This window comes from Homarus americanus, unplaced genomic scaffold, assembly GCF_018991925.1.
Source record: "Homarus americanus isolate GMGI-L3 unplaced genomic scaffold, GMGI_Hamer_2.0 scaffold1024, whole genome shotgun sequence".
Taxonomy (NCBI): Eukaryota; Metazoa; Arthropoda; class Malacostraca; order Decapoda; family Nephropidae; genus Homarus; species Homarus americanus.
Window position 1 is genome coordinate 8,912,028 of NW_024715228.1, and position 12,262 is coordinate 8,924,289.

The following is a 12,262-nucleotide window of genomic DNA, read 5'->3' on the forward strand; positions in this document are numbered from 1 at the left end:
TGTTGCAATAATTAAAAAACAAAATTTTTATGATCTTGTTGATGTACTCTACATTTTTTTATTTGTGTGTGTGTGTGTGTGTATGTGTGTAATTCCCGAGATTTCTCAGGTTAGTTATTAGTATTGACTACATAATATACAATAAAAATGTCTTATGTGTTTCTTTGTCCATATGTAAAGGTTTAAAAATGGAGGAAAAAAATTCATAACTTTTGGAAATAAATAGGTAAGGGAAAGAGTCAAAAGCAATATTTGCTTGTACACAGCCAGTTAGAAAATATATTGAAATAAAATAAACCAAATTAACGGTAATTCAGTTTACCTATTACCTCTTTCACTAGTTGTAGCTATAGCTGATGTAGACAAGAAAATTCATCACTGACTCTATATAAACAAAGATTTGTGCTAACAGGATGAAAATTATTAAAACCAAGATGAGAAAAGTTAGATGCTGATGGCAGTTTTCTATCATGATCAGTGTACAGTACAGCCCCCCCCCCCCAATTAGCGGGGGTTAGGTTCTCAAAATGGCCTCGAATCGCCAATTCCGCGAATAACATTTGCTAACAGGAGGGAGGGGGGGGTTACATTTTTACTTGTGTACAAAGAAATGTATATTCCCTTTATGTATTTGCCCATACGAAAATTATTTCTTTTACTTGTATTGTATATACAGTACAGGGTATATACACACACAAATACATATAATGGGAAAATGCTCTCACAAATAATCAGACACAAATGTATTAAAAATGTGCGTCTACCCTCAAGTCTGTGTTTTATTAATAAAGTAATAAAGCACGGACTTGAGGGTAGACTCACATTTTTAATAGATTTATTTCTGATTATTTGTGAGAGCATTTTCCCATTATTATTTATTTGTATGTGTTTTGTGTGTGTGTCTACACACACATACTGTATTTACAATACAGGTAAAGGAAATTAATGTCTCTAGAACAAATGACTCCCTGTCCCAGCCGCGAAAATGCCGAAAACTATAAAACTACCTGCAGATATTCTTGGGTACATCCAGGGTGTCATCCGCGAATAATAGAAGACCGCGAAATAAAAATCCGCGAACTTAGTGGGCCCCCTGTACAGTACAGTACTTTTGTTTTCTTTCACTAGGTCAGATCCAGCTTAATATGAACTGAAGCTGATGAGCATCTCATTAAATAAATTTAGGCATATACTGTAACCGTTTTCTGTGTTTAACGTTATCTGTTTAACCAGTTCAAGGTTATGCCCACGATATCACGGGCTACCAATTTTCCCCTCTCCAGGTTATGGTTATAGCCGTAAAAAAATTTCCAGAAGGATACAAGTACAGTAGGGTCAGGATATATCGCGACTTCATGTAAAAAAAATTTTATATCGCGGCTACCAAAATGATCAAAATTTTCCTATATATAGCTCCATGGCAAACAAATGCGTTATTTGTTCACCAGAAGCGCCACCGCGGCTGCTCACTCACGCATTCACGCTCACCCACTCAGTCTTTCTGAGTGAGTGACGAGAAAGCAACTGACCCTGCTGCAGATTACGACATCTAAGGCGAGTGGAAATGGGTTGCTAGTGACATGAAAAGTGAAGTGAGGGTTAATGGAAAGCATAATGTAAAAGATTTAATACTGTAACTAATATTTTTGGTTTGTTCGTTTATGTAGGTGTGGGATTGTCAAGTGAGAGTGGCAGTATGACGTCTGCTGCCGAGTCTGGTGTTCCCAGGATGGTGCGTCAGCTGCCGAGTCTAGTGTTCCTTGATATTGATATTGAAATAGCCTGTTGTTCCCGAGTCTAGTGTTCATTGGTGCTTTAGTTAGTTAGAAAATGAACTCGTTAAGTCAAGTTTAGTCACTTTTTTTGGTCTCCAGAACCTAAACCTATTTTCCTCATTGATTACATGTAAATATATATCGCAATTTAGGATACAGCGAACATTGTTGGACCCTATCTCGCGATATATCTCGCCCCTACTGCACTGTAGTCATATTAAGGACCCTGACATCTTTTCAATCTGTAAGCAGAGTACTGGAGATGCTAGTCACCTAATTTTCATGGTGATATCAAGGTTACTGTCACTCCAGACTCTGCCTATTCACAAGATTTTATTCAGGCCTCTTCAGTGGCAGACTGGGTCAAAAATTTCTTCCGGGAAAACTTGTAAAAGGGCCCACTCAAAGGGGTCCAAAAAAAAAGGGCCCACTTAATCCCAAAACGTAGTCAAAGGAATCAAATAAAAGTAAAGGTTTTAAGCAAATAAAAAGTTACATCTATTCAATATTGTTGTATTTGTTTATGTTAATGCGTGCATAATACAAATACTAGAAAATTTTAATAATCTTATAATAAAAATTAAAATTTCAATCATAGAACATCTGATTTGTTTTCATCGTCAAAATTTAAATTATCAATAAGCAATCGAAGAAACTGAAATGTGCTACTTGTTTGAAACTCACGTTGGAAAACAGCTTTTGTTCAAATTAAGATAGAATGTAAACGAGAGTAGATATAAACATCCGGTTTTATGTAAAAAATAAACCGGAAATCTCGCCGAGAAGGTAATTTCCGCCGGAAATCTCGTCCGGCAAGATTTGAATCACTCGGCGATTGTAAACACATGGCGTAGTTTTAGGTCGCATTCGGGCGCATTGGTACGGACCTAGTAATGTCGCATCACTTTGGGGTCCACCGGGAAATTTCCCGGTATCCCGGTGGGCCAGTCTGCCACTGGGCCTCTTACCGGTAGTGGTCCAGACCCAGATGAACCTACACATAGTGGGAGCGAGGAGGAGTCTCATCCTGATGATCCAGAGTATATGAATCTTCCGGGTATCCAAACTTTGTCCCCTTTGGTAAAAATTCTAATCTAGTCCAACAAGTTGAACGCAAACGAAGTCATTCATTCTCATGTCTGTGGCGCTGTAGTCACTTTGTTTAAAAGCGTGCCAGGCTTTTTGGTTAGTGGAAAGTGTTGGCTATAATAAACAATAAAATTATTACATGGCATATCATAAAATACAATAGCACATATTTAAAAAAAAAAAAAAGAAAAAAAAAAAAGGCCACACTCAAACCATCCCCTTTGGAAGATGCGACACAGTTCAGCCAAGCAGTCACCCAGCTGACTCCAAGATGTGTGTGTGTGTGTGTATGTATGTATGCCGTGGTGTCACATTGGGGGGAGGGAGTGCAGATTGGGTGGGTGGCGGGTCGGCGATGCAGTTACAGCCCACTGCCTCTACGAGGCCATGCATATGTTCACTTCCCACACATACACACCTACATGTATGCTCTCCATTTTTCAAATTTTGTAGTTTTATATTATATTTTCTTTATTCCTAAGCCACATTAGAGTACAGTATTGTAATTATTATTCCATAAATTTTATAGTTTTATTACATGCAACAATTGGAACAGGTCATCTCAGAGGCCACCTCCTCCCCAGTTTTTCCCCTTCCCAGTGAGTCATGCTATCGCTAAACCGAATTTTGACTTGATGTTAATTATCGCATTTTCTTGTAAGCACGTCCAGGGATCCGAACTTTCCAGGTATTTGAGGAGTTCGGATAAAAGGAATTGTACTGTATATATCTTAACTACTGCATCTGCTGTTTGCTTTAACCACTTGAGTATGGGATTCCCTCAGTGTTGAGTAAAATCGTCTGGTGTTAGCCAAATGAATTATTAAAAATGCTATCCCCGTAGTGAAGTGGTTAGCTATAGTAAATACAGACATCAATACCAACATGCTCATCTGACCAATACACCCATTTGAAAACAGAGCTACAGTAGAACGTCGATATAACATGAGATATATTCCAGGAGAGGTCGCTTGAAACCGAATTCGCACTAAATCAAAGTGTTGTTTCAATGGAATAATTAAGTTTGGTACTTGAGAGAAACACAATACTAAAAAGACAAGAGTCTACCCAGATGCACCTCAGCCCATCTCCTAGAATAAACAAAACATTGTTTTTTGTAGTATTATGTTAGAACAAACACTCATAAATCAATACAGCTAAAATTATGCGTGAAATGGTCTGTTTTCTAGCGATCAGCTGATGTGAAGATTGGGGTGGGGTGGGGTGGGGGGGGGAGGGTTGATATGTTTGACAGTTATGCCAAGGTCTAGTGCTTATTTATTTATCTGTCCTTAAGAGTGCCTTTAAGTTTTTCTCTCATAAAATGTCACTGAACTGACGTGTTCTAATTAATTTTATTACAAGGGGCTAAAAATTTTATATCTTGCGCAAAATATATGACGTTTATATTCAAATTATTCGCTGTGTTGCAAGGATTCTAGCAGTGCAATTTATACTCTCCTAACTTTGGTCTGTGATATTATATAAGATAAAAACTGTAAGCCTATAACCGCCCAACCCTGGCTGGTAAAATGGGGGGGGACAGCGACACGTTTGACAGTTGGGGCTGAAGGTCTAGAGAAGCATTTATTTGTTTATTTATGTCCTTTAGATGGAGTTTTTGTTTTGTTTTTATAAAATGTCACAGAAGTGACCAGGGAGAATATAATTTACATTGCTGGAATTCTTGTAAGATAATGATTAATTTGAATATAATCATGCTATAGTTTGCACTAGACAAAAATTATAGTAATCATTTAGTACTGTACATCATTTTGAGTACATGTACAGTACAGCTTTGCCCTTAGGACAGTGTAGCGTGCCCAGAGAAACATTAGGCGCAAATTTTAAAATATGATGCCCCAGTTTGACTCGTGCAAAATAGGAAAGATTCGCTTTAAATTAAAACATTGTCCTTAATTGTGGGTGTCGCTATAAATCAATAATCTTAAGTTGACTCGCTTTAAATCGACGTTCTTCTGTAGTTATTACAGTACAGTACAGTACTTGTAAATGTCTACTCTCAATATTTATTAGTTTATTTAGCAATAAAATTTTCATAACACATACAGTACTGTAACAATCCTAAATTTGCCTCCTTGATATATAACCTGTACCACCGCTGATTTCTCAAGCACAAGTTTCATTAACTAATGCTTTGTGGTCGAGGAATAAATCTATTTATGAAAAAAATAAATAAAATGATGCAGTTAGTGCAATCTCCCAACTATGATCACAAAAGTACTTCTTGTCAGCTTACATGCAGTACAATGTACTTTATTCAAGATTTGGATATAATGTACAGTATAGTATCTACAGTAAAACAGACAACAAGGCAGGTTAAGGATGCAGAGAAGCTATCTAAACACTACCAAATTCTCAACATAGATGAAACAAAAACATTAAGTAAATTATATCAATTATCTTTTTCTTACTAGTTAAAAAAAGTGAAATGCTTATAATACCATATGATATAAATGCAACTAAAACAATTACTGTACTTATAGATAAAAAATAAGTTGCAATAAATATAAGTTTGTAAAAGACAATACTTAGCTCTCAAACCCAACAACCTCCACTCTACATTAGCACATTATCCTGGAAAACTTTCATCTATATGATTTTGTCAATTTTTCCCTTCATACTTCTTATTAGTTACCAAAACTTCTTTCCACATTTCATGGAAAACATACAAAGTGTGTGGACTTACATTGTTCTCACCAGGTAGCCTCTTCTCCTCCACAAGTTGATCATCCTGGTCCAAGACCAACTCCACCAAGTTCATAAGGTGACTGGGAACATTTCCCCCACCTAGAAGCAAATTATTTGCTCGTAATAATAAGCAAAAATTATTGTAATCATAATACATATTCAGTATAACTACCTATACTATATCTAAAGATAATGCCTTATTCATAACACCCTCCAAATATCACTGAACATGCATCATGCATTCGTATTTTTGTTATTATTTGTAATGCCAAAGGCAGTAAAACAGTCTTTATATTTCTTATTATGATTTGCTGCTCAAAAGTATGACTGTGAATGATGTTTTCCAGTAATATAGTAAAACAAATCTTGTAGTTTTCCTTAATACTTTAATTTTATTTGCCTCACCCCATTCTCTGAGTAACTTCAGACACAATGGCCATACCAGAGAGGCCTCCGCATCACCACACACCTCCTCTGCCCTTTCTATTTCCCTTATTCCCTTCCCATTTGATCTTCTACAGTCAACACACTGCTAGGCTTACAATCTCTTCCTAAGAAACATTACAGTCCTACCTATACAACTTTCATATTTTTCCTGTATAACTTATCAAACACATCCTACACAAGCTTTTCAATACCTCTCTCCATAAGATGCTCTTCCCACACTCTTTCAAGGGCTTGACGGAACATCTCAGGGAAGTCATAAACATAAGTTGTTCCATTGGTTTGAGCTTGGAACCTCTTCAGTTGCAAGTAGTCTTTCGTCATATATGGTGTGGAAATCGGCAAGCCATGCAGAGGTCCTTGACGGGCACCAAATCCTTCAAATTTAATCTGTACAAGCAAAAACAGAAATTAGTGGGTAAATACCATAAACTAGGAATGAAAGAGGAAATTTAAATACATAAAGTATGTGGCAAAATCAAAAAGTTCCACAACAAATCAACAATGATGGGCACAAACGTTTCTAAAAAAAAAAAAGAAAAAAAAAAGATGGGCTGATGACGGACAAACAGACAGTACTAATACTGTACATTACACTCAAATAGGTGTAAATCCTCATTTTGTGTGTGTGTGTGTGTGTGTGTGTGTGTGTGTGTGTGTGTGTGTGTGTGTGCATAAAGGTACTTTCATTTGTAAACACACACATTCACAATAAGGTAGTAGGTAGTAGGCAGTTATCAAACAGGGAGGTACTACCACCTGGGAAGATATTGGAAGCATAATGTGTTGTCTAATGGTAGACCCTGCTGCCATATGGCATCACAAAAATTGTGACCAAGTCCCAGGTTGCTGATCTGACTTTCTGCCTCATTTACACACAGCTGCTGGGTCTCAATTGTTTCTCTTACTTTAACAACACAACATACTGTACATGTATCATTTCTCACTCTAGATATATTTTTGTATATATTTATGGCTCTTTATTAAAATTATTATTATTATTATTTTTTATAATTTGCATAATTTTTTATTATTACTACAGTATTATTTTCTTTTATAATAATTGTTATATATTTTTATATATTTCTATTAATTTTATAACTATTATTATCATCATCATCGTCATAATTATTATTACAGTATTACCCGCTTAGCGCTTTCATAACGCGTTTTACGTATTGCCTTGCCAAAGCTGAACTTTCACTTAACGCGGCATTTTTCATCATATACGCGGTGAGTGTCCGGCTCGAGAGCTATTTTTAGATTCGCACCACCCCCCACCCGCCACCCTGCCTGACTGCCTGTTTTAGCTCATAAAATTCATACAAATTACCCAGCCAGAATATAATTTACATTGCTGGAATTCTTATAATTTGGTGATCATTTTGAATATAAACAACATATATTTTGCATTAAACATACAATTTTTAGATAAAAATTGTTCTCTAGGTAATTATGTTATCTTTTGTCCAAAATATATGACATTTATATTCAAAATATTCCTGGTCTTACAAGGAATCCAGCAATGTCAATTATATTATCCTAACTTTAATCTGAGGTATTATTTAATACTAAATGTTAAAAACTCTTGAATGGAGGATTGGTGGGGGGTGGGGGGAGGGTTGGGACTGACCACGCGGTTGGAAGAGGGGGGGAAGGCAAGGTGGGGTACTTTGATTGACAGATAGTGTCGAAGAATATTTTTTTTTTTTTATTAACTGAAGATATTTGTTTTAGCTCATAAAATTCATACAAATTATCCGGCCAGAATATAATTTACATTGCTGGAATTCTTACAATTTGCTGATCATTTTGAATATAAACATCATAGATTTTGCATTAGACATACAAATTTTAGATGTAAAGTTTATTCTGAGTAAATATGTTATCTTTTGTGAAAAATATATGACATTTATATTCAAAATATTCCTGGTCTTACAAGGAATCCAGCAATGTCAATTATATTATCCTAACTTTAGTTTGAGGAATTATTTATTACTATACCTGGTTTTCCCCCAAAAATTTCTCAGAGGGAAGAGCCAGTGAGTGTAGTGTGAGAAGAGGGGGAGGGAGTTGAGTCCATTATTTGAATGGACATTAACTTGGCGACTGTATTTCTCTATTTCTCTTAAGTATTAATTGTGTGCATGTACCATCATAAAATTAAGATGTTATTTTTACTACAACATAGTTATTTGTCGTCAAAAAGTGGAGTTTGGGGGTCGGGCTGGGTTCTATTGGAATTAATCCCATATGTTCTGTTATTCACTTAACGCGGTTTTCACTTAACGCGGGACCCTCTGGGTTCAATTGACCGCGTTAAGTGGGGTACAACTGTACAGTATTATTATTTTATTATAATTTGGCCCCCCAGGCCTTGATGTGGGGTCAATAAAAATGACCTGTGCCCAGGTGGGCTAATGCCTTAGAAAAAGAATATAACATTGATACTATTACATATGAAATCAACAGTAACATCCATGTTTTATGATTACATCATTCTATTATCTTTAAGAAATATATTCTTAATACAGTATTAAACTTTACTTGTAGTTTAAAAACTCGCATCATAATATTTTTTGAGAACTACAGTGGCCTCGCGAGTTTAACGCAGCTCGAGTTTTGCAATTCACGGTCTCATGCAGACCCATAAATTCCCCGCCTTGCAACATCACGTGCACCTTCCTCCTAAGTTTCACGCTCCCCGTACTAATAAAATGTCTTTTGTACCTTCTACCTATGAGTTTTTGTGTGTAAACCTTGCTTAAAGAATAAGTTAAATATAATTGTGTGGTGCATTAGACTTCTTTGTCATATAGTAACATATACTTTGGTAACACTAGACTTATAAACACTAAACATTGTATTATAATACAGGTACTGTACTTAAAAAATACAATAACACAAGATATTGTACAAAAAATAGTTCTAGACAAACAGCTGTTTGTCTATGCAAACATATCACCAAGAAATTAATATGATACAATAACTCATCTAGGTTGAGTGTGGGATTTATTTTTAATTGATTATTTATGATAATTTTATTAACCCAGCACCAAATGAACCAAAATAATGTGGAAATTAACGGTGTCGGGCTGATGGAAGTCACCCAATGGGAGAACATTTGCCGGGTCATTCCACCTTCACCTGCCATACCTAACTACTGCACTTCCCTACACAATTCCTTTCCATCCATTACTTTTCTTATTCTATTTTATATTATATTTTATTTACTTCTAAGTCATATTAGAGCACTGTTTTCAAGTTGAAATTGGGGGAGTGAAGAGGCTGAAAGGGGAGACTTTGGCACGAAAGCCAAATGGAATTCCACATGGGGTCCCCAGAATGCAGGGGTGGGTTTTATGGTAGTCTTTCTAGACTTCTGTCTCCCTATTATGGCATCTATTTTTACAGCAGAGGTTCTAGGTATTTTACTTACCCCCAAGATTAATTTTACCCGACTTCATAGCAATTTTACAATCTTTAGCAATTCTCACAGTGCTCTCCAGGCCTTAGCTAGTGTCTCTTAGTGTCTTCTAGCTATTTTAAAGTGGTTGTTTCTCATCCAATGTCAGGGCTGGAAAGTCAATTTTTACTGGGTTCCGGCCCATGAGGGGAAGAAGGGGAATGAGTGTGCTGATGCTGTGGCAAAAGCAGCTGCTTCTCACCCTGTGGCACATCATTTCCCTCTACCTGCCTTTGATATGAAGCCTATTTCCATTGACTGTTTGACACCTCCTGGTGGAGTGCCCCAGTCCCGGAGATCTTCGTCATAAGCACCCCTCCCAGTGCTGGGGGAAGAGACAGGTCCCACCATCTCTCTTTGATGCTGGAGGAGGGAGTGGGTAGCATGGGAGGGGACATTCTCTCCTTCATGGAGGAAGTCGGCCTTCTACACAAGCTTTAAGTTTTATCTATTAACGCATAAATGTTTTTTATGAAAGTTTTGGTATTTATTATTTGTTTTTTTTTACCTTGCATTATTTAATTCGAGTCTTCTACGCTTTTATTTAATTCGGCGACATATGACCAAAGCCATTGCGTCGCCAGGGATGTAATTACCACAATCAATCAATCCCCAGAACAAAGCAATCATGAAACTCGTGAGGCCACTGTAAAGGAACGGATATCATCAAAATAACTCCATTAGCACATTATCCATTCACTGTTCAGTTTGTAACAATCAAGTGACACAAAATTCTATTTGAAAGCAGTACACAAGTTGATCTTACAAGTGTATGATTACAGTCACACACTGACTGCTACATACATATCCACTCAGCCAGAAGAGGGGAGGGGAAGGCATAGAAACATAGGTGGTGGTGGCATTATATTTAGATCTTTATAAAATCAGATTTTTCAAAATATATCACCTGTTTTATACAGAATCAGTTAAGGTACATACTTGGCATAAAGGCCAATTCTTCATAAAAACAAGTACTTACTACTGTATTGATAGTTACACTATACTAAACACAACCCTAAAAATGACATCATTGGCTACTGCACATTGATAACAGACTATTACTTCAGATGACAAAGACAAATCAGTCAAATATCATGATGGCACTAGATATAACAATTTGCACCGAGTCCTGCATCAATTTTGCCGAGGTCTAAAGTAAACTTAAAATGTCTGCTCCATGGATTTCCAACAAATGTATCAGTAAAACCTAGGCTATAGTTAGTTACTACTTCCACTCAATGTTAATATCAGAAGCAAAAATCCTATTGTCTAAGGTTAGTAATGCCCTATGACAAATTCAAAACTACACACAAAAATGTTTGAACAGAAGATACCGTGAAAACCCCCCGGGCAGGGGAAGAGTAGCGGCGCCATGTGTTGAATGATGCGGTGTGACATGGAGACCGGTGAGTGACATCAGTCTCATATTCCGAAAATTTCACCTGATGGCATTGGTTTTACAAGTAAATTTTATTTGCAAGTGGATTTGCTCTTAACATTGTGGTCAAGTAGTACTGTACATTGGTTGACCTATGCCACCCATCAAAGTACTACCATACCTTGGGGTAGTAGTATGGGGCATGTTTTTTTTCTCAGTATACAGGTGCTCCTCTACTTAAGAACATTCATCTTACAAACTTTCAGAGATACAAACATCATCACTGACGGGGGTTACCTGCCAGAACCGGTGTTTAATGTGAATGAGACTGGATTATTTTGAAGAAAATTCCAGAACGAACAAACATTACCTAAAAGAAGAAGAGTGAGCCAGGTTTTAAGGCTGTATTAAAGGGTATAGCTGTACTAAATGTCCATAATCTTTTCATTTTTTACAACATGTTTGATATCTACAAGAGTAAAGTTAGACTTACAAACAAGCCTCAGGAACGTAACTCGTTCGTAAGTGGAGGAGCACCTGTACATTCTCAAATTGAGCAGCATTTTGTGGTGCGAGGAATTGAACTGAGAACAGCTTACAAGGTGCACAGATTTCAACAGTTACGGACACCAGTAAGAACTATCCAATATGAACTTAGATAAATATGTAGATATTTGGACCGTGGCCTAAACTACAAATATATCATACCCTTTATCTGCAACTGAGAAAAAGGGTATTTATTCTTGAGAAAACAATTATGTCAATGTATTGAGAGTATAATAGAACCTCTATACATAGGACTTCAATACAGTACTCTGGAATTTGCTTTTTTGGACATTCTTAGGTGCTCCAAAACACCCTTCTATTCAGAAGAAATATTTGAAAAATCTGGAAATTCCAGCATCATTCCAGACGGTTTTTGTGTTCGTACGTGGGATTTGCATGGCAGGTGTCTCAGTCTGAATCTTACCTTCATATGTATCATATTGGTGTACCACACCTCATTACCTACACTCATTTACATGAAATTTTTATGTGAGTATCTACTGTCTTTAATGGGGACACTTCAGAGTTTTAAGAAATGGATAAAATTATGTAGAGTATGTACCGGTATTCTAAGAAATTAGTAAAATTTAAAAAAAAAAAAAAATTATGAAAAGAACACTTGTTCACTGAATACTATACAGTGATCTAATTAGATTTGCTGTAGGCCTAACGAGAGCTACTGTAGTAAGTATGACAACGAAGACATTGCATATACAGGGGGGTCCTCGTTATCTGAGTACTGTACTGTATTCATTATCCGTGGATCAACAGTTACAAGCCCAACTTTTTTTCAGAGCTTTACGTAAAAATTCCACAAACTTATGAGGATTCCACGGATGAAATCCGTTGGTT

General features: G+C 36.5%; 1 protein-coding gene across 1 annotated transcript in view; it reads right to left on the reverse strand.

Moving 5' to 3' along the window:
• LOC121856599 (acetyl-CoA carboxylase-like) overlaps nucleotides 1-12,262 on the reverse strand; it is an 83,991-nt gene that overhangs the window by 16,932 nt on the left and 54,797 nt on the right. Inside the window, exons 29-31 of the mRNA XM_042352234.1 lie at nucleotides 10,821-10,928; nucleotides 6,215-6,410; nucleotides 5,575-5,675 (exon numbers count right to left, since the gene is read on the reverse strand). Of these exons, the coding sequence (XP_042208168.1) occupies nucleotides 5,575-5,675; nucleotides 6,215-6,410; nucleotides 10,821-10,928 (405 nt within the window). The remainder of the gene's footprint in view (nucleotides 1-5,574; nucleotides 5,676-6,214; nucleotides 6,411-10,820; nucleotides 10,929-12,262) is intronic.